We start from the raw sequence: 24793 nt of genomic DNA on the forward strand, positions 1-24793 counted from the left end.
AAAAAAAAAAAACAAGAACAGAAAACAGTTGACATGTACCCTGAGAGAGTTGGAAGAAGAAAGGGAAGAAGGGGAAGAAGCGGGGGTGAAAAGGGTATCGGAATATAGAGGTTCCTTACCGAACAATACCAACTGATGCCTGATTTATGCCTCGCTGATATCATATGGCGCAAGCAGCTTATTTACTCTGCTATTACTGCTTTTGAAACCGCACAATCGCTTAGTATACTCTATGAGGTAGTCAACGGTCTTATATAGGATCCTAGACAGCTCCCTTTTGCAAGAACCAGAGACCTCAACCATATACGCTTGATACGTACTTTCGACTCTGACTAAGCTGTGATTCCAACAAAGGGATCGACCACTAGTGCTAGGGTTCCGCCCTTTGCGTCCAGACTTGGTAATGCCTAGCCCTACATCTACTCCCGTGAGAAGTACAAGTCAAGAGAGATAGAAACAATAATAACAACAACAAAAACAAATGTAAGTTAGTAAGGGTAACGTGAAGTGAGACAAGTAGATCATTAAAATGAAAGTAAAAACATAGAATAATTATGGCACCAATTTGGCGTTGGTCTCGTAAAGGCAGCCGTGGTGGCTGCCTCAGCTCTCCTTCAATGCTCTCTTTCGTAGTCGTCGAATCCATGCATCATTTCTGCCGTGCAATCTTTTGTAATTGGTGGTTGTATACGTTAGGCATCTGGGTTCTCGTCAGCGGTCATTCCTCCCTTCTCTTCCCATTTTCCTCCTTTAATTTGCGCTGTCTCGGTTTAGAACTCATAATATTATGATTGGTCAGCGTCGGGTCTCGATTTCTTGGCAGCTATGTTAGACCACACGACGAAATGGTACTATGATTACAAGATGGTGTTCATCTGTGGTATATAAACATGTTTAGCTTAATATGGAGAATGATGAAAGAGTCAACAGAAAGAGAAGAACAAATTGACTATGGTAAAACCAGAATATCACCAACTTTTAGTCCTGACAGACTGAGGTCGAGGTATTACCCAAAATGGAAAACGTACTCAACATGCACGACAGCATGCCTAGGCCTGCCACACGCTTGAAGCTCTGAAGCTACGGAGTCGACAATTCACCTTAAAGAAGAAGAATCAAAGGAGAAAAAACACGAGAAATAAAGATACATGGAAAGAACAGAGGAAAGAAAAAAAAGGAGAGAAAAGACTACGCACGGGTGCGAGCCATTTTGGAACCAGTAGGTAACCCCCCTGACAGCCAGACCCGGGTTCACCCGTGCACAGTCAAGAAAGCTGAGCGACTAGCCAGGTATTAGACTTCCCTCTGGACGCGGGGATAATCCCTCCACAAAAATGGTCTCACGTTTGAGGATCTGGCCCAATTTGTGGCCCATAAACTTGCAACCATAACACCCAATGTATTGAGACCAGCAAAAAGGCCCAGGCAAAACACAGGGAAAATAAAAATGAAAAGCAAAACATCCAAACCTGGGCGAAGCATATTGCTTTCCCTCATGTGTAGACACGAGACACGCTTCGGCGCTTGAGGTCAGACTCCACAGATATTCCCCTGAACGGCCAGTCCCGAGCTCTAAACCGTGCAGTTCGAACATTGGGAGACCTGCCAGGCAGAATCTTCTACCCATGACTTAGACACCTCCACCAAAACGGTCCCATAGCGATATCTTTTCGGATATTGGTCTTGATAATCTTTCAAAAGTAACAAGAAATGCATTGAACCATTTTTAATCCCTATTTAGACCATTTACTAGACCATGTAAAGCCCTAAAAATAAACACAAGTATCTCCAGAATAATTTTTGTCTTCCTCCTTACTATTTATCGGTTGAAGAGATTCCCTGGAAGCTGCTTCGCCGTATCCAAAGGATTGGGAAGCAGTCCGTGCTGTTTCTGATGCTCTTGCTGCCCGTTTTGTTGCGAGCCGGGAAGGAGACCATGCCCACCAGGGATTAAGTTGCCAGCAATTCCATGCGTAATGTTCTCGGCTTGTTTACCACCAGGGATGAAGCCGACAACTTCATGGGTGACGTCGTGCACGGTACCGACGGCGTTCTTGGGTACGTTGACAGCATCAGAAACGACTTTGTGCAGGAATCCGTTGTTCTGCTGGCCATTCTGCTGACCATTCTGTTGACCATTCTGCTGACCATTCTGCTGGTTGGGATCCACTGTTGGGGCTTCGTCAGGCACAGGTACATTTTTTCTAGCCTGTTCACCGTTGGTCTGAGGTACGCCGTTGGTCGCTTCCTGAAGAGCCTCAGCAGCCGGGTTGCCGTTGGGGAGAAGTTTCGAGGCACCCTGCACAAATTCCTCTTGCTGCTTCTTGAGAGCGTTTGACATGGCGTTCAGGTCGCGGCCGGCGGTGATGGGAATCAAGGGGGCGTGATAGACACCCTTGCCCTGGCCATCGTAGTGGACCTTCCATGCTGAAGGAGAAGCAATGTTAGCATCGTATGTGGGTGGATCACAAAATAATGAGAGAAAACTTACTGGTCGGTTCAGAGGTCAAGTACGACCAGCTGTCGTTGAGGTAGTTCTTCTCCCCGCCAATTTCGATGCTCTTCAGAGTTCCCATGTCACCAGGAGCCGGACGCAAGTTCTTCAAACCAGCGCAGAGCCTGATGAGCGAAACCACAAGAGCCAAGGCAATTTCCCGGCCAAGGCACGCGTGAGGGCCGTAACCGAAGTGGATGTAAGCGTTGTCTGGTCTGTCGAGCTTAAATGCTTCGGGGTCGGGAACCACATCCGGATCCTTGCAAGCATGGCCCTAGTCACAAATTGTTAGCAATTTTCCAGGCACGTCTTGAGAAGGTGAGACTTACGAATAAGCACACAACAATATCTCCTGGTTTGAATGTTTTTCCGTCAATGGTGGTCTCGCCAACACAAATACGGAGGTTTCGCTGGGTGCTGGTGAGACGTTGGGCTTCTAAAACATATTGTCGCAGCTTCTTGTCAGCGGACTGGGCATTGGAGCCAATAGCCAAGTTCTGAATGTCTTCCCAGTGCTTGGAGTTCTCTTCCTTGAGGTAGAAACTGAGAACATCGGCAAACTAGAGGAAAGTCAGTTCAGGAATTTCTTTTGCATAAGGACAGGAATAGAATATTTACCAATCCAATCGGCGAACCAACACCACCAACAGCATTCAACCAGCAAATTTCAGCCGTCTCCTCTGGACTCTTTCCAGCAGCGATAATCTCTCTGACGACATTCTGACCGTACCAGCGCAGAGAACCAGTGCTTGCATTAGCCGTCTTGCCTTTGTGCGTGAAGAAACCACCAATGATAGGAATGTGCGAAGCGACGCCGGTGACTGCTCCTGTAACAGCTCCAGTGGCCTTCGAGATAATTCCCTTGGGAGCGTCAACGATCGAATTGGGGCTCCCATTGACAACATTGAGGGTTGTTTCGGTCAGGGATTCGGCACCTTCGCGAGCCTTCTTTCTGCGGTTTAAGGCGATAGCTGGGTCGTTGTTGTTGAAACCGTAGGTACGGACACTGAGGAGGTGCGTGTACAATGTCGTCGCATCGTAGCTTCCTTTCTTGTTCTCGTCGGTCTTGAGGTCCAGGGAGAAAAGGTCGGCAAGGAGACGGGTGTTCAAGGGGATCGCAACACTATCAGCAGGTTAGCAATAATGTTTCTCAAGTGGTGACAAGAGGGAAACACATACTCTCTGACAATATCAATTTGGTTCAAGTCTTTCCCAAGGCTAAGTGTCTCAGCCTCAAGCAGCTCCTTGCTAACGGAGTTGGCTGTCGACGAAAGCAGCTGCATAAATTCGGCAGGGCTGAACATGATATCTTGAACCAGCTTCTTCTGCGCGGTGTTCGCGGGCTGGTCACCACCCAACATGTAGTTGTTGTACGTCTTTCCGGGAACCATGTCGTTCAGGAACTTAGTCCATGTAATACGGAAATTGGCCTGGTCGTTAAGCACTTTTGTCACAGTCGAGTACTTGAGCACAGCGATAGGGTTCGGTGGAGGCGAAGGGTCGTCCAGGGTGTACTGGTCAATAGTTCCGATTTCCCGTGCAATCTCTTCGTTCATCTTGCGAGTGAACATTGGCTGTGTGCTGTGCAAGGAGTTGTAAGGGAACCAGCCTGGGAAAGCACGCTGGAACAGCTTATGGAACATAGATCCACCAAGGCTGCACAAAAGTGTTAGTAGGAGCTTAGTGGGGATATAGGATGACAACTTACATGTCATAGTCCTGCTGGACTTCGTTGTAACCCCAACAGGTGAGATTAGATGCTGTGTAATCCACAGTAAGGAATCGATCAGATCGCACGAGAGTAACAGCATCACTAAAGACAGCTCTGCCGACGGTGTACGGAGGGCAACCACCACAGCCTGGATCCATGCGCGGTTTGGCATCCTCAAGAAAGAGACCAGGGTACATCTCAACCATGTCGGGGTGGTCGTACAGCTTGCGCATTAAATCAGCAATCTCAGGGTCAGGGTTGATGTCTTCAAAAGTGTCATGGCGCTTGAGGCCGAAGAAGTTACGCATCTCGTTCAGAGAAGCTAGCTGCCACTTTCTCGACGTGAGGATACCAGTAACCTCAATGATACGGAGCGCCTTAGGAACCATGCGAGCACCGAACAATCCGGCGGGGTCTTCCATACTCTCTTTCATGATATTGACCAGCTCGACATCGCTGAACTTGCCAGTGTCGTCACGTTTCAATCCGCCAAACTCGCGCTTGGAGGGCTCATTGGGGATGTTCTGCTCATAGCGGAGGAGACCCTGGACAAATTCATGGGGAGTAAGTTGGTCAAGAGGCTTGGTGTTTCCTGGGAATAGGCTTTGGAGGAACTCGTTCATCCACTTCTCATCGCGGCGAGAGATGACGGAGTGGAATCGGTACAGGAGGTTGAATTCCGCAGACACCTGGTTACCGATACCTCTCGGGACGCCCTCGGGGTCAAAGAGTCTCGAAACCTCAACGCGAGGGTCAAGAGTCCAGTCGGTCGTGGAGTGATGACTGTTGGTCAGACCACGAAGGTAGTCGTGCAAGGAGATGTTGACGTAAAGACCGTTCACGACACTGGTAGGTTTGTTGTCAGCACCGGAAATCTTCATGATCGGGAGCAGAATACTTACAGTCGAGCTACCTGGAACAGATCCTCATCTTGCTTTGCAAGAGCTTTCTCCTCGTCTTCCTTGGTCTTAGTGGGAGGCACGGTGAACCGACCACCCTCGTTGATCTTCCGCAGGACATCTGCGACATAGTTATGGAAACGGTTGTACATGATGAGCATAACATTGACACCTGGCGGCATTCCCAGCAGTCGCTTTTCTGCAAAGGTGTCGGGCTTGAGAAGACCATTCTTCATAGTCCGAATAGACAGCTGGTCCTCACGGCTGGAGCCGTACAAGGGGGCCAAGTCGAGATAGGAAGACGTATCAGAGATATTGGAGTCAAAGCGGTTGGTGCGGAAAACATCTGAAAGTGATAAGTAATCACCCAAAACCATGGAGCGCTATTATCAACTTACCATGAATAATGATGGTTGCGTGGTAGAAGAGAACCGAAGACACACCAGCAGGGTTCTCCTTGAAAGACTCGTCGCTACGAGCCATGAGAACTGTGGTTTGTTAGCGCAACACGAAACGATCAAAGCTCAAACAAGAGGACATACGATCGAACAGAAGACCAGGGTCCGGCGGGACACCGTGCAAGTGCTTCAACTTCGGAACGGTTCTCGCGTAAGGACTTCCAGCCTTGCCCAAGTTCGGCTGGAGAGGGTTCTACACCCGAAATATAATTAGCAAGCGTACATCGAATTGAGTCCCATGCGTCCAACTTACGTTGTAGCTTCCATCCGGAGTCCGGTACTGGTACTGGTTGCCGAAGTAGCTCAGGGGAGGATGTTGCAAGCTTTTCCACAGAGTGTCGATAATGAGCCCCGACAGCTTCTTGCGCGCCTTGGATGTCCGTGGCAATGATGCCGCGATCGCAATCATCTTTTCCATCTGTATTCGAAGGCGACATCAGTAAAAGACCTTTTCGTCGACTTCGTGTTCTGCGAGACTCACAGTCATCTGTCGGTCGTCAATAGGCTTTCCCTTTGTCTTGGCGACTTCGAGCAACGTACGAAGATCTTTCACGCCGGTTTTGAGTCCCATTGACTTGAGGTCGTGCACGAGACTAGTGGCCATGACATTCGGGTCACCGTAAGGCTCACCGGCTTGATACTTCTGATCATCTTCCTCTTCGGCAATCTTGTGCCTGTTGAAGATCTTCCAGTTGGTGGGATTAAGCTTGGACAAAAAGCCGGGCGCCGTCCCAGCAATACTGCCTAACGCTGATTGTGTGCCCCTGGGGATATGAATCAAGCCTTTTCCTTTGCCAAATGGCAAGAGATTCTTCACAAATGGAAGTTTGTTCAATCCCGGAATCTTGAACAGATACTGCGCGATCTTCTCCTTGAGGAACTCGATCAATCCTCGGTCGTCCTTCTTGATGACCTTCAGGTAAAGGGCATAGAGGAAGAAACTGAGGATCGTGGCCAGGACTCCGTTAAAGCCGAACTTCCCAAGCACAGCCTTGAACCAGCTCTGGTCCTTTGTGCCCATGGCCAGCGATACCCATGACGAGGAGCCGCTGTTCGAAGAACCAAAGGGAAGAAACGAAGAAACTTGATAATCAATTCAATTAGTCAAAGTTCCTTGGCCATTATAGCAGGGCTAACTCACGTCCTGATGAGGGAGGCGGGCTCGAGCCCCAGCTCAGAGGGTTCCAGGAGGAAGCCTTGGGGGCTGCACTGCTGAACAACCCCATAATGGTCTATGTAGAACTAGAAATGGCTAAGAATAAGAAACAATGACAGTAAGGTGGATCGACGAATATAAGTCCGGCAATGGAAGGGTTCGACCGAGCCGATTGAGAATTCCAGGGAGGGTGGATGGTTGGAAATAGAATTGGCAAAGGCGAGAAATCCTAGGGTTTAAATAAGTCTCTTTGATGGTCGTACACAAGCCGTATACTGCAGCCAGAGACTCTGAAATTACTATCAGGGCAGCGCCATTTGCCGTCCTGCCATGTTGAGTATAGATCATAATCATCCCGCTGCAGGCCACAACTGAACATAACGGATCATCACCTCAAAAGGATTCGCCGAAGCCCCTGGAGCTCAGCTGCGTTACCAGCATTCGAGTCCTTCTCCACACGAAGGCCGATCAACCAGCCAATGTCCACAAGAGATGCCTCGAATTACAAAACGATAAGCGCTTTCTTGCGCCATACCCGGAGTCACTGCCAGCGGAGGTGAGGGGAAAGCTGAAAACCATGGTTAGGCCTGGGGCTTTCACTCGTTAGTTCAGAGAGAATTTTTATATGCAGATATTAGACATGTTACATTGCATGAGAGGCCCAATTAATCGGGGAGACCCAACGAATCACAGTCCTGGCCATACTAAACATTAGCCAATATTTCCGTTAACTAGCCAGCTCAGTCTGCGTTAGACTGCAGACGAACCCGTAAATCTTCTAGTCCAATACAGTGCTTAGATCACATTTCAGCCGTGACTTGAGCTGGATCTGTGATGCAGAAAAGGTGGGCCGCTTTGCATGTGCGTATCAATACTGACCCGCTGTGATGAAAGGAATACACGTACAGATGAAATACAAAAAGACTGAGAAATAATTTAAATTCTGATCAAATTAAATCACTTTTCAGGTGAGTGCCTGCAAGTCCGTGGTCGAAGACATGCCCGGCTCGGGCGTGACAAGAAAATTGGACGAAAATTCCCATATATACTAGAGGAGAACCTTTTTCCTCCGTCAGATCCTTGGTCCCCGAAGTCGCCAAATTTTGTTACTTTGCAAGTACTGCTTTTCTCTTTTTCAAAATGCCTCACGCAATAGATGAAGGAAGGCCTGGAGAGGAATCTGGCCCGCGCCGGATTGTCCTTTGCTTTGATGGTACTGGTAACCGGTTTCATGGCAATGAATCGGACACCAATATTGTGAAAATATACCAAATGCTCGAGAGGCACACACCAGGCCAATACCACTATTACCAGCGTATGTTCATCTTGAAGTGATGAGGATGATTTTGGTTGCTAATGAATTCATAGCTGGAATCGGCACCTATGTCAAAGGCCAAGGGTCCAGCTCGACGCGCTTAAATTTCATCCCCAAGATCAAATCCGCCATCCTCACCACAGTCGATTGCATGGTGGGTTCGTCATTCCGAAGCCATGTCCTGGATGGATACCGCTTTGTTATGCGCTTCTATCGACCCGGAGATCATATCTACATCTTCGGTTTCTCGCGTGGTGCATACACGGCACGGTTTCTTGCGGAGATGATCCACAACATTGGTCTCTTATCCCAGGGAATGGACGAGATGGTCCAATTCGCCTGGGATACCTTTAGCAATTTCCAGCAAGCTAAAGGAAATGATCCACTTACAGAAAAGGATAAGCAGCTCATTGCGTATATGGAGAAATTCAAGACGACCTTCTGCCGTCCAGATGTGGGAATTCATTTCCTGGGCCTGTTTGACTGTGTCAACAGTGTTGGTCAGTTCGAAATTCCGCTCTACCGCACGTCCTACAAGGTCATGGCGAGCCCCGCAGCTCGATACATCCGGCATGCGGTGTCTATTCACGAAAGACGACTCAAGTTCAAACCTGCTCTGTTCATTCTCGATCAGAATGGTCCTCCCGTGGACCTCAAAGAGGTCTGGTTTGCCGGTAACCACAGTGATATCGGAGGTGGCTACGGACTCGAACCGGGTCAGAAGCATCTATTGTCAGACACGCCATTAAACTGGATGATCCAAGAGGTTCTCAATCTCGACGGTTCAGACAGCAAGCTATCTTTTCAGACGCTAAACGTTGATGACGTGTCGAAAGCTGAAAACGCCTTTCCTGGAAAAGAGGCTCCCGGAACTAATGCTTTCCTGTTACGAAGGAAGACAAACCAGCCCCACGACACGCTCAGTTTTGGACACGGCACATTCTTCTTGATGGTCCTTTGCTGGTGGATCCTTGGTAAACTTTCCCCCCTCACCCTTTCACTTGGTCGGCGGCTAACGAAAATCAAACAGAGTTCCTTCCCATTTTCACACGTCTGGAACTGGAGAATGGCAAATGGATCCCCCGCCGGCTCCCGCCAAACATGGGCGCTCCCCGAGATCTGCCTCACGACGCCGTAATCCACCCTAGTGTGAAAGAGATGATCAAGGCCGGTATCCTGGATAAAGAGTCGATCCCCCCGCGAGGCGGAGACAATCCCAACCTTCCCAATGTTGCCAATCTCGCCTATACGTGGAAGAGACTGCGAAACACTGCAGCCACTCAAGCGTCAAATTTGTCGAAAGATTCAAAAGATGGATCGGAGAAGACCAATGGCACTGTTCACGGTGGATTCGAGCCTGCAAAAGCATTGGGCTGAGCTGGGGCGGTGTGAGTGTGAGATAGTAGGTGCCTGCGATAGCGCTTTCTGGTACATGCATCATAATCCTGTGGAGTAGAATGGCCGTATCATATTCGTTGAATGTGGACGGAGCAGCGGCTGAGTTAGTAAACAAAGACAATCCATTAGTTCATGTCAATAGTACGACTATATGCAGGGAAAAGCTAGTTTCAATTGTGAATATTTGCAAGAAGAGAAGTAAAGTGAGTTGTCCAGAGCAGTTCGAATTAGGTTGCCGATCACGGGATTTGCGGGCCACTCAGGCACCCAGTCATTGGTTGCCTCAAGCCCTCAACTTCACCTGGAACGACCTCTGATCTACAGAGTAAAGCAACAGAAACATACCACACAAGATCCACAGTAATCAATCCTTTACTTCTAAACGAGCTGTATTTGAAATATCACAGTTTGTAACGGGTGGCCATACATAGAACAACGCAGCCGCGCAGGGCCGAGCCGCTGATCCACTTCTGCAACTACCAGCTGGTGCCATAAGCCAAGTACTTTGTTTGGCCAATGACTGACCATGGATTATCAGTGATGTTCCTCGACACCGTGTGGCGTATAACCTGGCGTAGCTGAATCTCATGCACAAAGGATCCGAGCTGAACTTTGAATACACCCCACAGCGCACATTACAAAGTGTCACGCACCGAATCCACCATATGCGGGCGTTATCTTGATCCGCGGTACGGAGTACTTGGTACAGAATGCACATAGATGTATTACAAATTGCGAGCAAGACACACGTACTGCGTCAACGGAGTACAGCCTCACCATTGCCATGCGCCTACATGCAGCAGCACCATGTATACACCAGTCAGTACTCAATCCAGACCTCCCAGGGTCTCCTACACCCCACACGGCTTATGTCCAATTCGGCAACAGTTCGTGCGAGACTTTTTCAGGGCTGAATTCTTGGCCAGACCGCATCATTGACAGTGACACGCCCCTTGCCCATTTAGAATATCACTTGTAGTGACATGAGGGTTGCAGCACCGCATACGTTATTGGCTGTGCACAAATCTTGGCCAGCCAAGAGGCCAATCACTGTCTCCTTATTTCACTCTCCGATTCGCAATGTTTTTGCCCAGTCAACATGGCAAGCCACGAAAGCACAGATCTATTTTTGATCGGAGCTGACTGAGCTTTGGCCAGATACTAATTCGATATACTTTTTCTGAATAAGAAGATGCTGTCGATTCGCTAAAATCTTATCGCCAAGGTCCTTTTTATCCAGTAAGGAAGATGTCTTATCAAACAGCAATACGCATTGGGACGGAGTACGCCGCCTCTACATTCATGGGCCGAAAATACGCACATCTACTCCAGATCCTCCACAATAAGCACGGAAGAGGACTCAAATTCTTCGGAGTCCCTTGAAATTAGCTAGTTACGGCTTTTGCTCTTCAGGTTACATATTTCCACGGAAACAACATCCCATTACATGCATGATGCAGCCCAGTATGGAATGGACCAACACACGCATCCACCAAGTCCATCCCACCTGGACGGTAGGAGCGTAAAGATGGCGTGCCTTCGCTTTCTCCAGCGCTACACATTTTGTTTACAGGGTAGATACGATAGAAACTTCGACTAAGCACTCCATACTCCGGCTCTACATGCATGTCCAGTCACCTACCCCAAATTCCACACAAAAGCCAAATGCCAATTCCCGAAGTACAGCTACTTGTACAGCACTCACTACTCAAGGTTAAATATTCCCACGGATGCAATATCTTCTTCACTCGTATACGCACTCATGCATGAATCACGTCCACCACATAGCTAGTTCACCCCGTAAGAAGTGAACACACAATAGTCGCCCAGTATGGACCCATATGTATCCACCAAGTCCGCTTGAGCAATAAAAGTAGCGGGGAGATATCCTTACTTCGTCAATCTCTGCCAAACATTTGCATGTGGTGGAGCACAGAAATGGAAGCGTAGCAAGACAAGAGAAACGGTGCGGAGTACTCGAAATTCGGGCACTTGTTCTTCAAAGTCACATTCTGGCGCTAATATTATTAATTAACGCTGCCAATAACCAATATAGTACTATCATGCAGTAATTCTAGAAATGTATTTTCATATCCGGTGACTGAGAACACATCCTGATATCCTACAGAATAGTTACCAGCCACGACCGCACCTCCCATACATTCTTCATGACTCGCGACTTTCTCAGAACATTATACTCAGTACTTATGCCTAGCATATACGAGCTTTGCTGCAAATGCATGTATGTACATGTCATCTGCGCAGAAAATAGCATCGGAGTTGAAGCGGTGAAAACGACACCGTGCTATCCGCATGCGCCTATTACAGATCCACTCTTCGAATTATGAAGAGAAAGAGAGGACAGGTTGAACATATATATGTATAAGGCACCTCAGCAGAATATATGCTGGTGTTTTTAGCTTTTATATACATCGCACTCCGTATGTACGTACAAACATACACGAGACATGAAGAGAAAGAATGCATGAAAAGAGTCAGTCACGATTACTTGTCCTTCACAGATCAAATGGCCAGAAACTGATTGCATCCGGTGTTAAATATAAACAGATAAAACAAGCTCCTAGTGTCAAGGCTTTAGACCACCCTTTACATTACCGTCCCGCATTTCCTTCATCGCATCCTTAACCAGCCAGATACATACGTCTTGCACGTCATTCCCAACCCGCCAGCTACCGAGTACAACTCCCTTCTGCTGTAGAATTTCATTTGCCCGCTCCCAGCGTCGACGCCAGAGCTCCTCGCGCTTATTTGGCAGAGGTGCAGAGGGGCCAGACGAGCCATAACCCTCCTGCTCGTTGACGCTGCTGCTGCTTGTCCGGCCCGTGATGGGAGTCGCCGCAGACCGCAAGACATTCGAGGGTGACGGTAGCCAGATTCTGTCCGACGCGTATTGGTATGCTGCAGAAGCTGCCGCTACAGGATATGATTGCTGTTGTCTCTGAGGTGCCGGCAGTGCCGGCGTCGAACTCTTGCTGCTGCTGACGGATGATGAAGTTGAGGTACCAGTGTTCGTCCTACGCGGAGGCGGGGGCGGAGGTGCTGGTGGTTTAGAACGTACTGCAACATCAGACGATTGAGTCCGTGCTAGGTCTTGGTTAGATGCATGCCTCGAAGTATTGTCTGCCACGGACGGGGCGGAACGACGCGGTGGAACTGGAGGTACAGGTTTACGTCGAGATGCTTCTCGAGTCTGACAATCGGTCACATCCGAGGTGGTCGATGCTGTACGCAAGGTTTGCGGCTTCGAAGGCTTCATAGGAGGTGGACGGAGTGTTCCTGGTTTCTGGGATACCTCGCCCTCCTCCCCTTCCTCCCGAAGATCAATACAATCGCCATTGTCAATGCTTCTAGCATCATTGATAGAAACTGTAGACTGCATGGTGGGTCGACGCGGCGGTAGCGAAGGCCGGTTCGCAGCATCAGAATCTTGATCTTGAATGAGTTGGCCAGTGCTCCGACTTCGAGAAGGGCCTTTCTCCAAGTAATCCACGGACTTTTCAAAGAATAACGCGTGATCGCTCGTGGTGACGTCCCGTATGAAGATTCCCAGAATCCTCCCCGGGTTCGCCAAAACAATTTCGGTATAAACCTCAAGATCCGCCTCGCCACTGTCACCGACCAAGATGAATTTTCGATCGGGAAAGTCTTTCAAAATACGTTCCAATGATGCCCGTTTTCTCTCTGCTGTAGGTTCAAAAATACCTTGGAGCATACCACTGTATTGCTTCAGATGAATTGAGCCAGGCGGCAACCCAACCAACTTAAAAAACCGTTCCAGAAGAGGATAAAGCTGCCACGGAGCATTAGAGACATAGTGAATCTCGACACCCAACTTGGTCAGCTGAGTATACCACTCGTCAACACCGCGCACGGTCAAGTCTGACAGTTCCCGAACAAAAGTATTCCGGAACATCTCTTTCGCTCCATTGGCAATGGCAGAATGCTTCACTGTATCGTCGATGTCACTGATCAGACTAACTCCACTCGGTTCGATAATTTTGATCTCCTTGGCAGCAGACAGATTCTCAGATGCCAAAACACGGATATGCGTTGGGACGAACGGTAATGCAGCACGAAGGATAAAATGGCCCGACGCATCCGTAATGACACTCCTCGACTGACTCTGCTCGTCGTTAAAGAAGAAAACAGTCACGGGCATGTCCATCATTGGATTCGCCAGGAAAGGCTGCAATCGTTCCATGAGGTGTGCATTGGCGACAGACAGCTCGTCTTTGGTCATTTGCGCAGGTCCCGTGGCTGAGGTGGTTGCTGTCCGTAGTGGAGGGCGCCCTGGGCATTCGCTTTCACTGCCATTTCGCGCACTGCTCTTCCAGGCTGGATCGGCTTCCGATTCTGCTTTGCTGATCATGAACTGCATTTCTTTGTTAACAATTTCATCTTCTCCCTGAGAAGTGATCTTGTCGCTCCCATCGCCATTATCCGTCGAGGGATTTCCTGGAGCAGGGACACCACTCAGCCTCCGCGCCAATGCAACCATCAAGCGATTCTTCCGCGTCATCGGCCCACGATGGGGCGAATATAACCATCCCCGCACATCAACAGCAACAACCGCATTCTCATTTTCGTACTCTTCCCAGTCAAGCGGATCTGACTGCTCGAATTCATCCTCTTCCCCGCGGTATGCATCAATTGTATCAGTAGAACTCCTAAAGCTCTTTCGTCGACGAGCATCCGTCGCCTTATTCCCAGAGAGCTTCCTCGCATAGCTGGGGAATATAACCATCTCCTCGTGTCCAGACCGCGCAATCTCAACATCCGGAAACGCACCAGGGGTATCATGAAATTCATCACCGTATTCCCGAACATTGTTGATCGACGTAGCCAGCTGCGATGTATACGACTGGCGCAACTCATTCGCAGCCTTGAGATAGCCGTAGACCCTCTGGCGACGTCCACCACGCTCCCGTCCAGTATCCCCCAGCCCCAATGACGACGAAAATCCCGACATTTGTTCCTTCACACTTCCAGTTCCATTCGGCGACCTGCGCGCTTTCGTGTGTTTCGGAAGGAATGTGTGTGCTGCTGCGGCGGTCGAATCAGACCGTACACCCCTCAACCGTCTCCTACTCCTACTCCCAACAAGAAACGGAACAATCCCCCTTTCTCCTAATGCCCGTCTTTTCTCAAGCTGTTTTAGTTGCTGGACAATACCCCGGTACAATCGTGTCTGCGCCCGATGGCGGAGAGCGGGTAGCGTCTCGTAGCGGAATCCCCAAAGGCACGAATGGACACGGCGGCTCGTGTGCGGCCCGAAGAGGGCACGGAAAAAGCGTAAGGAATTCCCTTGATGCGATGGATCCCTATCTCGGTCTCGTGCTTTAAAACGAAGAGTAGTAGGTAGAGAGCGATGGGCAGGGAGTCGTCTGACGTAGGTAGGTCGTGGGGGAAGAGCAGGAGGTCGATTGCGGGAAGGAACTTTAGGATCCAGCTTGGGTGGTTCTTTCCCAGCGTGCTTTCTCTAGGATAATCCGTTTCTATAATTTCCGGGTTGTCAGCTCCCCATGTGTAGTTAAGTGGCAATCTGCAACAAGGCAGCATGAATTGCATCTCAGCCTTGTAAACCGAATGCGGCGAACGTAGAGTTGACTTGTAGATGATACCAGTAGAACGTTAAATACTCACTGCAATTTCAGAGAACACAAAATACTCTATAAAATCGAATAAATTGGCGACGTGTCTGTTAGATCAAAAGTGAAGCGAGGATACGAATATTCCTGTCAGTGGTGTGGATGTGGTCTAGCCCGTTGCGGAGAATATATATAAGGCTGTGCTCCGTATGCGGCTAGACTCCATACAGTACAACTATGTTTTCGATATGGAATAAGTCAAAGAAAATCATCTTGCTGTACACTTGCTTATGCCCAAGCTGATATCGCCCCCAACCCTTACAATGGTCTCTAAGCGCATCAAGATGTCAGGCACAGCCACAGTAACGTGGCCTACTGTGGCGCAGTACCAGTTTGTGTACAGGAGACGAAAATAATGCTAGTTGATGTTCCTCTACCAAGTGAAAATTTGAATTACAAAATCCTGTGCATATTTATGATATATGCTCTATATAAGCTGCAGCTGGCTGCGAGTAAATAACAGAGTTGCCTCGGATCAGAAATCGCTGTCCGGAAATGATATTCGAATGAGACAGGAATATATCCTAGACTCAACGGCCGAACGTAATGTTATTCGCATCCGGGGAACTGAAGAACCCCGAGAGCTGGACTAAATGATAGCTTCTCGGCAAGCGATGGTGTTGTGGTGGAGTTGCACGTTGGCAGGTCCTATGTCATCCTCAGAAGAGACAAGTGTGTCGACTAACAAACCGATGCCCTGCAAAGACAAGGTCTAATGTCTGACATCCACCACGATCAACCTGCCTCACTTTCCTCCGCGTAATTGACCTTCTTCGCCCGTCCACTTCGACGGCCTTTTCGCGATGCAGTAAGTGCGGTTGATTCAACTGGTTCCGCAGCCTCATCATTCGACTCTGATGGCGTCGACACAGGCGTCTCCGAAGCCTTGCGTTTCCTGGTTGTAGTTGTTTTCTTCACACTAGCCGTACGCTTGACCCGTGCCGTGGTCTTGCGTGTTGGTGGCGTTTCCGGCGTAGTAGCCTCAGCCGCAGCAGTCTCAGCTGCACCATTTTCGGCTGCTTTTTTGTTGTTTTGCCTCTCGGTCCCAGTCTGGGCTGCCTTGGTTCGAATAACCTTCTTTGGTCGAAGCCACTCTTCCATCCCAGGAGGCCAATATACTCTTCGCTCAGGGCCACCCATGCCTACTTCCTCTTCAGGAAAGGTACGCTCTGGAGGAACCAAAGCTTCCAGATTGACAAATCCATTCCTTTTAGGAGACCGTTGGGGTGGCTTGAACGGTTTGTTCTCGTCTGTCCGGATGTAAGGGATGATATTGTTGACTAGATCATGACCTGGCAGTTTAAATGTCCTCATCAATTCAAAAACGGCCTGCTCCTTATCCTTGGCTTCGATCATCAAGTCCATTGTCGAATCACATGGGGGAAGAGTAGCAACACGAGGACTGTGCTTCCGTCGTTGGCGACCTGTGATTGCACCTGGAGTGGGTTCTGAGTAATGCATCTTTTGCGTGATATCTTTGCGCGTCCAAGTCGCCTTGATGCGATCGTAGAGACCCATGATATCCAGCGTACCTTCGCGAAGCTGGTCCGAGTCGAAGACAATATTGTGATGGTGGAAATCCAGGACAAGCGGGATGTTGAGCTCTTCACATATAGGGAGCAGATCATGGACCGACCAGCTCACGTCATCATTCTCAAGAACCAGTCGATTCTTGATGTCCTGCGACAAATTGGCGTAGCTTTCTCGAAACCGGTCTAAAGTCGCCTCCTTGTCACCAAACACACCGCCCATATGGAGGATCATGACTGCATCACGATCCTGCTGTGGCGGCAACTTCAGAAGCCGTAGCATTTCGGAATGATATTCCAAATCGCGAAATGAGTTTTCTGTAACCTCCTTTCTTGGAGAGCCCAGCTGGGTGAATTGACCAGGATGGACCGTGACGCGGTGGCCCAGCTCGGCTACGACTCGACCTATTTCGGCCATGACATCTGCAGCAAATGGTTCCAATTTGTACCCATATTCCTTATGACTGGCAAAAGGAAACATCTCACTGCTCAAGCGCATGAACTTGATGCCATATTTATCGTTCCACTCGAGTATCTTGGTGAGATCGCGAGCATTGGCGAGACCTATGGACTCCACATAGGCCTGGCCACGGGCGACATCTGGAGGTTGTTCCCGGTCAGGGCGGTTCTTGGTTGAATGAGGCGGCTGTGAGGGATCTTGCAGCGGATGGCGGTTTTCGAGGATCGAAGCAATACGGCAGGTTCGTGAACAGAATACCGAAGGATTGGAGTACCGTAGATACGTATTCAAACAAGCCTACTGCCTATGAGAACATGAGCAAATATGAGCAATTAGGAAAACTCACATATCCTAACCGTCCATTCCAAGGAAGCGGTAGATAGCTACTGTTGACCGGCGGAGGCCGAGTCAAAGCATCCTGCAGCTCCTCTGGCTCGAGGGGCACATCCTCCTCGGACTCCGGGTCTAACGAGCCATCCTGCGCCGGCATGCCGGGAGGGACCTCACTCTGACGATTGTCCTGAACCGATGCGTCTTTAGCGCCTATGACACCAACACTAGCATTCGAATCTTCGGCCTTCATCGCGCCACACACTGCCCCAGACGAGAATAATCTAACGGATGAGTATGGGTTTGGAATTGTCGATCCTGCGAGCTTCGATAATCGGGCAGCGGAATGCAGTCTACCAAGGCGCATACGATGAGTAGAGGTATGAGAGACGAGATTTGGCCATGGCGCAGACAAGCTTTTCTTGGAGCTCGCCACGGTAACGGGGCGCGTCATCCGCCATGACGAAGGAGCGTGGCGAAAGCCAGACTGGGAAGTGGGCGTGGCGGAAAATGCCCGGGCGTCATGACAACGGACAGTGGTATGCGGACAGGACAGAGCAAGCGAACGAGCGGATCTCTGGCAGTGGGAGGAAAGACAAAACATTCAGCGGAGTCTATGATTGAAGTAGCTGCACGGAGTAGAAGTATGAGAGTAGGACGGTTGGGAGCACAGGTATAGCTAGCAGGTACTGCCAGCGGCATCCCAGCGGTTGAAAAGCCGAAGTTCGAGCAATAACGCAGAAAAACGCGGTAGACGCGAAAGCACGTGCTTTTTTAACAGCCCAAGTTTAGGGACTCTTTATCGGGACTTCCGGGGAGGTCTTTAACTAATCTTTAACTAAATATGACCCCGTTCTGGAGCGCCGCCAACCGCAATGTAAGGAAAACGCCGCCCACAACCTCACCCGTCCACCAATATACAGTATGCCACTATCCGTAGAGCCCAGGGATCCCCAGCTAGCACAGCAGAAAATGATCTCCGTTGCTGACAGATTCTGCAATGCCCTGCTGATCGAATATGCACCGACGATAACTTAATCTGGTACCGGATGACGACGAGCTGCTCGTCATCTGTGGGAATAACCGGGATAGGATTCTTCAATGCTGCGAATAAGCGCTGCAATAAGCCCTGAGGTACGTATAGACGATAACCGGCGCTTCAAAGGCTGACGTCGGCGGTATGGCAGGGGGAAAAGGAAATAGAAGCGCTCGGTTTATTATGCTTGGCTGGTCGCATTCCAAAAGGGACTGCTTGTTTTGGTATCTGCCATTCCATATCAGCAACCAACCCGTGTCAGAAACATGGCAAGGAATCCGCCATTGAGATGTAAATATTTAAGATGATCCTGCTCATCCCATAGATATTTGAAGTCTCAATCATAGGCTGTTTTCCCTGCCTGCCGTTCCTTTGGTTTTTCGAACTCTGTATCTATCCAGCATCTTCCTACGAAGGAGGTCATTCACTTCAATTGACATTGGACAATTCATTGTAAGTGAGATATTTTTTTTCCCCTCTTTTGAATCATATGGAAGCCCATGGTGTCTCACATTAGGCATTGTGATCATCCACTGCTGTCTCATGCATCTACATTCACTGCTGTCATTCTGCCCCATGCCCTAACCATTCACAACGTATAAATACACTCACTGACCTGCTCACTCAGTCTTATTTGCTTGTAGTCCTTCAACCAACTCTTCTCTTTCTTTCTCTCCTTTTCACCTTTCAACGATCTACTTAACTGCCCTGGACGGCATCGACCAACCAAACTTTCCTTTAAATAAAATTTTCTTCGAACGATTCTTCATTATGAAGAACTTCCTGCTCGCGGCGGGTCTCCTGGCCTCGACTGTCTCTGCTCATATGCAGATGAGCGAGCCATTCCCCATCCGCAGTCCCCTCAACAAGGACAACAACGGCAAGAAGGACTACTCGTACACCAACCCACTGTCGACTGATGGCTCTGATTTCCCGTGCAAGGGCTATGCGGACGACCCGTTCAACGCGACTGCCAACTACAGCCCTGGCAGCAGCTACCCTCTGAAGCTCGCTGGTAGTGCCACCCACAAAGGCGGTTCTTGCCAGATCTCCTTGTCGTACGACAAGGGCAAGACCTTCCAGGTTATCCACTCCATTCTGGGTGGCTGTCCCATCGACAAGGAGTACAAGTTCACCGTCCCGTCTGACGCTCCCTCTGGCGAGGCTTTGCTTGCCTGGAGCTGGTTCAACAAGGTCGGCAACCGTGAAATGTACATGAACTGCGCTCAGGTCAACATTGGCAGCGGGGGCGACAGCCAGAGTCACAAGATGGTCGACAACGCTGGTGATGATGATGATGACCTAGAAGCTAACAACGCTACCGCACACGCTGCAAATGACAAGGGCTTCGACAGCTTGCCTCCAATGTTCATCGCCAACGTCAACGGCCCTGGCAAGTGCAAGACAGTCGAAGGCAAGGACGTCAACTTCCCTAAGCCCGGTCCCTCCGTCGAGGGCTCTGTCGAGGGCAAGGGTTACAAATGCGATGGCGACGCCAACTTCCTCGCTTCTGACTCGGGATCCAGCACTACCTCAAGCTCCAACTCCACCGAGTCGTCCAGCCACGACAGCAACGCGCCTGACAACGCCAACGCGGCCATGTCCAGCTCTATCCTCGACTTCCAGCGTAACGACGGTGATGCGAACAGACATTCCGTGGCCTTTGGTACCACTAGTTCTGAGCCCCGCTTCAGTTCTCCCACTGGCGCCCCTGGTCCTCAAGGTCAAGCTGCTCACGGCCACAGAAAGGGTCACGGCCATGGTGGTGGCAAGCCTCACAACGCCTGGGGTCCTCCTGATGATCTCTTTTGCTCGCCTGATGGCAACAGCTTCTCTCTCTTCACCGCCGACGGTTCCTTGGTCGACATGGGTTCTGTCGCTGCAGGCACTATCTGCCGTGATGGCAAGATCACCTGGGCTTAAGCTGATTATATCTTCCCATGTTTCTTGCACTAGACCTGCTTGACTTCACTTCCTCCCTCTATGACGATCACGGTTCCCTTGCCCGGAGCGAGGTGATTCGCTTATTTTGAATTTTTTTTTTTTTTGTTTGGGTAAACAGACGGATGATGCTCTTCAGTGTCTTTGGACTGGGTTTTGGGAGTGGTGGAGAGGTCGGGTTTGGTTATAGGCTGCTTTTTTGTATTTTATAATTTCTCCATCTTTGATCTCTGCACTGTTGACGTCTGTCTTCTTGGACTTGGATGTCTTGTGCCTCTATGGCACATCCTGTAATGACTTGATTTGAACTAACACATTTTATGATTTTCACTCCTTCCTCTCTTAGTTTACTTTAAGAAATTTTTCTTGCAGTAAGGGACTCTCGCAGTAAATGTCCAATCTTCTAGCTATCTTGTGCCCTCGACAGTCTCATACGTATGAAGTGTAAGACTGGGTGCATTTGGCCTGTGATGGTAAGATATAATCAGGTCGTCCGTCGCGGCAACGATCGCTTGCTCAGCCCTGGTTGGGCTCTGGAGACTATTCCGGTATGCAGTCATACGACTGTTGCGCAGTAAGTAGCAAGGGACGATGCCCCTTGCCAGCTTCACAAGACGTCTACGTACGCTTGAAATACTTGTCATTGTATCATAACGAATAAGACTCATTCCGAGACCCCTTTACAATCCGCTCAACTAAGCTTACAGAATTCCGGTCCCAGACGCAGGTACTGACATGCCAGAAGTCGGAACGCAAACAACGCGGAGATATGCATGTCATACGCCCATGCATACATCAAGCTAGCTAGATAGTATACACTATAAAACAAATCACCGTAAAATCAACGACAGAATGGTATCTCAGTTCATTAATCATTAGACTCCCGTCGCTATAGCCAAAGGACGGGACGCGAGCACTGTGTAGACTCCAAACCGAGCTGGTTATTATCCAGCAGATCAACAAAGGAAATAGCAAGTGAAATCACGATATTGATTTCGAAATTATCATTAAATTCTTTTTCTCATCGGCTTAGACGTTGGAACGGTTTAGTAGTTACCCGTATACGCCGAGTTGCCGTATCCGTTGGCACCAGCATTGCTGTTCTTGTTGCGCGAAAAGAATCCATTACCGTTCGACTTTTCATTGTTGGTACCAAGTTCGACATCCTGAGGCGTAGGGTGGCCGGGGAGAGCATCGTCGGGGTTGGCGGTGCTGTCCGGGTTATGCTTGTTGCGGCGCCAGATGAAACCACGGCCGCGACGGGTGCCGTAAGTATAGTTGTTGTGAGGGGAGGGACCGAATCGCTTCTCACGCTTGTGGTTGTGACGGTAGAGGGCCTGCAAGCCGATGGATATGAGGAAGAAAACACTGTTGCAGTTAGTATTAGCAAAGTAGTAACATATGTAGGGGCAGGTGAAAACCTACATTCCAATGATGGCTACAGCAAAAACAACCTTTTGCAGTTGACAGGCCATACCGAAGCTCAACTCAGCCGGGGAATCATCATTGCTATCCCCCGTTCCCAACGGTGTATCGACCTGTCCCTGACAACTCTGGGGACCATCACGGGTCAACACCACGATGGCAATCATGGCTCCAACGAAAAGCACATCAAGTAGCATCGCGAGATACGCGAAGAAGGCCACGCCTCCTAAGCAGCAAGTGAAAATACACCCCAGTAATCCATATAGTGTGGCCGCGCCGCTAAGACCTTCCACGGCCCGCATCCACTGCGGAATTTCGACATTATGCTTGGTTTGGATAGCGAGGAAGTAGGAAAAGATTCCTAGAATGACAGCACCATCGAGTAGCTGCAGTACTCGAATGGTGAGGTTGAAAAAGCGAAGCACAAAGCCTCCAAATCCCATTCTCGGTGGGTTCCTGGTGCCTGGTGGCTGGAATCGTAAATAAACAATGTAGGGAGGGATCAATAAAGAGCAACTAGTTATATTGTATGAGATACCCACACAAGATACTTGAGAGGATAAGTCAAGAAGGAATAAGTAAAGGATAAATTATGAAGTGTTGTACAAAGTAGAAGATGAAGAATACTTGTAAGAAGGCAGCGAAAATTCAAGTCTCTGACGAGGCAACAAGATTGGCATCGGCAGGGTCCCAGGGGAAGAGAGACTGTGGATTCCCCGGTTACACAACGGCCCACTCACAGCCCTTTTCGGGACGATCCATGGCTAAAAAAGGCTGGTTCTTTGCTCAATTGGGAAATCATGGACGGTTTGGCACAACGAGCCACAAATCAGTGATGTCACTTGCTCTTTTTTGGGGTTGGCCGTGAGTTGCGATTGGTGGATATGCGGAGCGTGACCAAGGCTTGCTGGGATTAAGGTGGAGATAGTTTATTATTGGCCGGGGTAGTGTCCACTATGACTTGCACAGCCATTCCAAATCAGGTATGCTTAACTTAGCCACATCACTGCCTCGTGATTGTCATGTGATCGTCTTTCTATTCTCCTGGTAGAGTACATACAAGTATGCATCCATCCTATGCACTAACTCTGCACGTCCACCAGGATCTTGCAATGCTTCTCTCGTTCTTCTCCTGCCAAGGCCTTGAATCCTTTGTCCACCACCTCGTCCAGCTTTATCTTTCCAGTGATCATTTTCTCCGGTTTCAATTGACCTGACACTGTTAGAATGTGTTTTTGAACTGCCTGCAGGAGCCTACCGTAGCTCAACGCTCTGATCACATCCCGAAATGACCCCTCATCATACAACGTCGCACCTTCATACTTGATCTCATGGTACATCAAATCATTCACATGAATCGCAGGCCGTTTCTTCCAAACCGCAATGTTGACAATACTCCCATGCGTCCGGCAAGCACGGATAGCACTATTCAGCGCAATCTCCACACCGGCAGTGTCATATACCACATCCGCACCGATCCCGTTTGTAATCTCCCGCACTTTCTCGGCCACGTCAACCTGTGACGGGTCCAGGACATGCGTTGCACCGTACTCTAGCGCGAATCTCTTACGACTCTCCGTCATCTCGGAAACTATGACGTTTTTTGCGCCTTGCAGTTTGAGGACCTGCACGATGCCGATCCCAATTGGACCGCCGCCAACGACCAGCACGTTGTGGTTGGGTTTGAAGGGGGAGACGTTGACGGCGTGCCAAGATACTGCTAGTGGCTCGACCAGGGCTGCGGCTTCGAGGGAGACTTTGTCGGGAATAGGGTAAAAGTGGTTGCTGGGTGCGGTCATGTATTTGGCCATTCCGCCGCCATAGCCTGTACATTAGCCTTTGTCCCGTTGGGAAAAGAGAAAAGAGGTTCTCACCAGACAAGCCGATAAACCCGATATTCTCACAACAGTACTCAATTCCCAACTCACACGAGCTACAGCATCCATCATAAATTGTCGGCCGTACCACCACTCTCTGTCCCGGAGAGACATTCGTCACGCCGTCTCCCACATCCTCCACGATACCCGCGAACTCATGCCCCATCGTCACAGGAAATTTTGTTTTTGTGATATTATGCGGTTCTTTAGGAATCAAAATCGGCCCACTCATATACTCGTGCAAGTCTGCGTCGTCAACGAAGTTCATCAAAATTCCAAGGAAGGCATACCACTCCCACAAATCCCAACAAAAGCAGGCCGAATCTTGACCTCCCCCGCCCTACAAAATGGCTCATCAATCTCGTCGACCCGGATATCGCCCGGTCCATGAAATCGTACCGACTTCATCAACGGCGCGGCTTTCAGCGTTGTCCGTAGTGTGTCAATGCTATCTGCTGTGATGCTATTTCGCATTCTCTGGAGGTTTCTTGTAGGTCTTTCGACTTGGGTCTGGGTGGAATCGTTGAGATTTAGGCTTGATTTACTTCTCCCGATCATTGTGATTGATTATTTGGCTAAGTCAAGCACTAAATACAAGGACAGTAGACTAATTTCACTAACTAGGCTTTCTTCTCTGGGTTTTATAGATACTGACTTCGACGCAACTGGATTTACAACTACTATGATCAGAAGATGTTGCAATGACGTTGAAAATGGTAACAGTACCATGAAAGAAGTTTGAACCTACTCCACTTTATTGCCACTATATACTGCCTGATATACTGCCGGTTCTGATAGTTCGTATTCCAACCAGTTGCGTGGATGACTATGTACGCGGTTAGGCATACTCTTTGACAGACTAACATACTATCCTCAATTGCATGCCATACCTCCTGGGCTGCCTGAACCAATAATATTCTAAATGCCTCTGGATTTGGTGCATGTTCTAGTTCAGGGTAGAGTTCATAAATATTTTGCTTCATCAATGCCCAGAGATTCTCGATAGGATTAAGATCTGGTGGATTAGGTGAAGACCATGACATCCGCCCCTAATTCAACAAAGAAATTCTACAATGCCTGCAGTATGGATAGGTA

At 49.2% G+C, this 24793-nt stretch overlaps 6 protein-coding genes across 6 annotated transcripts; 2 read left to right on the forward strand and 4 right to left on the reverse strand.

The window, feature by feature from the left end:
• Nucleotides 1-1819: 1819 nt before the first annotated feature.
• EURHEDRAFT_376313 (peroxidase/cytochrome P450 family protein) lies at nt 1820-6583 on the reverse strand (the record flags this gene model as incomplete). The annotated part of the gene is made up of 11 exons (XM_040778838.1): nt 1820-2427; nt 2492-2768; nt 2824-3054; nt 3113-3617; nt 3674-4150; nt 4203-5051; nt 5108-5450; nt 5503-5592; nt 5647-5755; nt 5816-5980; nt 6044-6583. The coding sequence occupies 11 exons, from the start codon at nt 6581-6583 to the stop codon at nt 1820-1822; spliced, it is 4194 nt and encodes a 1397-aa protein (XP_040640053.1).
• Nucleotides 6584-7611: 1028 nt separating this feature from the next.
• EURHEDRAFT_410888 (T6SS phospholipase effector Tle1-like catalytic domain-containing protein) lies at nt 7612-9693 on the forward strand. The gene is made up of 3 exons (XM_040781474.1): nt 7612-8033; nt 8087-9007; nt 9064-9693. The coding sequence occupies exons 1-3, from the start codon at nt 7859-7861 to the stop codon at nt 9408-9410; spliced, it is 1443 nt and encodes a 480-aa protein (XP_040640054.1). The 5' UTR covers nt 7612-7858; the 3' UTR covers nt 9411-9693.
• Nucleotides 9694-12045: 2352 nt separating this feature from the next.
• Nucleotides 12046-14409, reverse strand: EURHEDRAFT_431126 (phosphatidate phosphatase App1 family protein; the record flags this gene model as incomplete). The annotated part of the gene is made up of 1 exon (XM_040783411.1): nt 12046-14409. A coding segment is annotated over one exon (2364 nt), but the record flags the coding sequence as incomplete, so codon positions are not given.
• A 1064-nt stretch (nt 14410-15473) lies between these two features.
• Nucleotides 15474-18119, reverse strand: EURHEDRAFT_410890 (UV-endonuclease UVE-1). Its single transcript, XM_040781475.1, has 2 exons — nt 17436-18119; nt 15474-17386 (listed from the first exon to the last, which is right to left on the reverse strand). Exons 1-2 carry the CDS (start codon nt 18021-18023, stop codon nt 15836-15838), a joined length of 2139 nt encoding a protein of 712 aa, XP_040640056.1. The 5' UTR covers nt 18024-18119; the 3' UTR covers nt 15474-15835.
• A 627-nt stretch (nt 18120-18746) lies between these two features.
• EURHEDRAFT_350944 (putative extracellular protein) lies at nt 18747-20591 on the forward strand. Its single transcript, XM_040778435.1, has 2 exons — nt 18747-18908; nt 19100-20591. The coding sequence occupies exon 2, from the start codon at nt 19227-19229 to the stop codon at nt 20376-20378; it is 1152 nt and encodes a 383-aa protein (XP_040640057.1). The 5' UTR covers nt 18747-18908; nt 19100-19226; the 3' UTR covers nt 20379-20591.
• Nucleotides 20592-21442: 851 nt separating this feature from the next.
• On the reverse strand, nt 21443-24256 carry EURHEDRAFT_376317 (uncharacterized protein; the record flags this gene model as incomplete). The annotated part of the gene is made up of 6 exons (XM_040778839.1): nt 21443-21764; nt 21822-22284; nt 22909-23034; nt 23080-23646; nt 23696-23944; nt 23989-24256. The coding sequence occupies 6 exons, from the start codon at nt 24254-24256 to the stop codon at nt 21443-21445; spliced, it is 1995 nt and encodes a 664-aa protein (XP_040640058.1).
• Nucleotides 24257-24793: the final 537 nt, after the last annotated feature.

Source organism: Aspergillus ruber, assembly GCF_000600275.1.
Source record: "Aspergillus ruber CBS 135680 unplaced genomic scaffold scaffold00008, whole genome shotgun sequence".
Lineage (NCBI taxonomy): Eukaryota > Fungi > Ascomycota > Eurotiomycetes > Eurotiales > Aspergillaceae > Aspergillus > Aspergillus ruber.

Bases quoted from the DNA above. Each gene is read 5' to 3' on its own strand.
- EURHEDRAFT_410888 (XM_040781474.1), top strand. From the start codon at position 7,859: ATGCCTCACGCAATAGATGAAGGAAGGCCTGGAGAGGAATCTGGCCCG. The intron at 8,034-8,086 runs GTATGTTCATCT...ATGAATTCATAG, and splicing joins CCAATACCACTATTACCAGC to CTGGAATCGGCACCTATGTC. The intron at 9,008-9,063 runs GTAAACTTTCCC...AAAATCAAACAG, and splicing joins CCTTTGCTGGTGGATCCTTG to AGTTCCTTCCCATTTTCACA.
- EURHEDRAFT_350944 (XM_040778435.1), top strand. From the start codon at position 19,227: ATGAAGAACTTCCTGCTCGCGGCGGGTCTCCTGGCCTCGACTGTCTCT.
- EURHEDRAFT_410890 (XM_040781475.1), bottom strand. From the start codon at position 18,023: ATGTTTTGTCTTTCCTCCCACTGCCAGAGATCCGCTCGTTCGCTTGCT. The intron at 17,387-17,435 runs GTGAGTTTTCCT...CATAGGCAGTAG, and splicing joins GGAATGGACGGTTAGGATAT to GCTTGTTTGAATACGTATCT.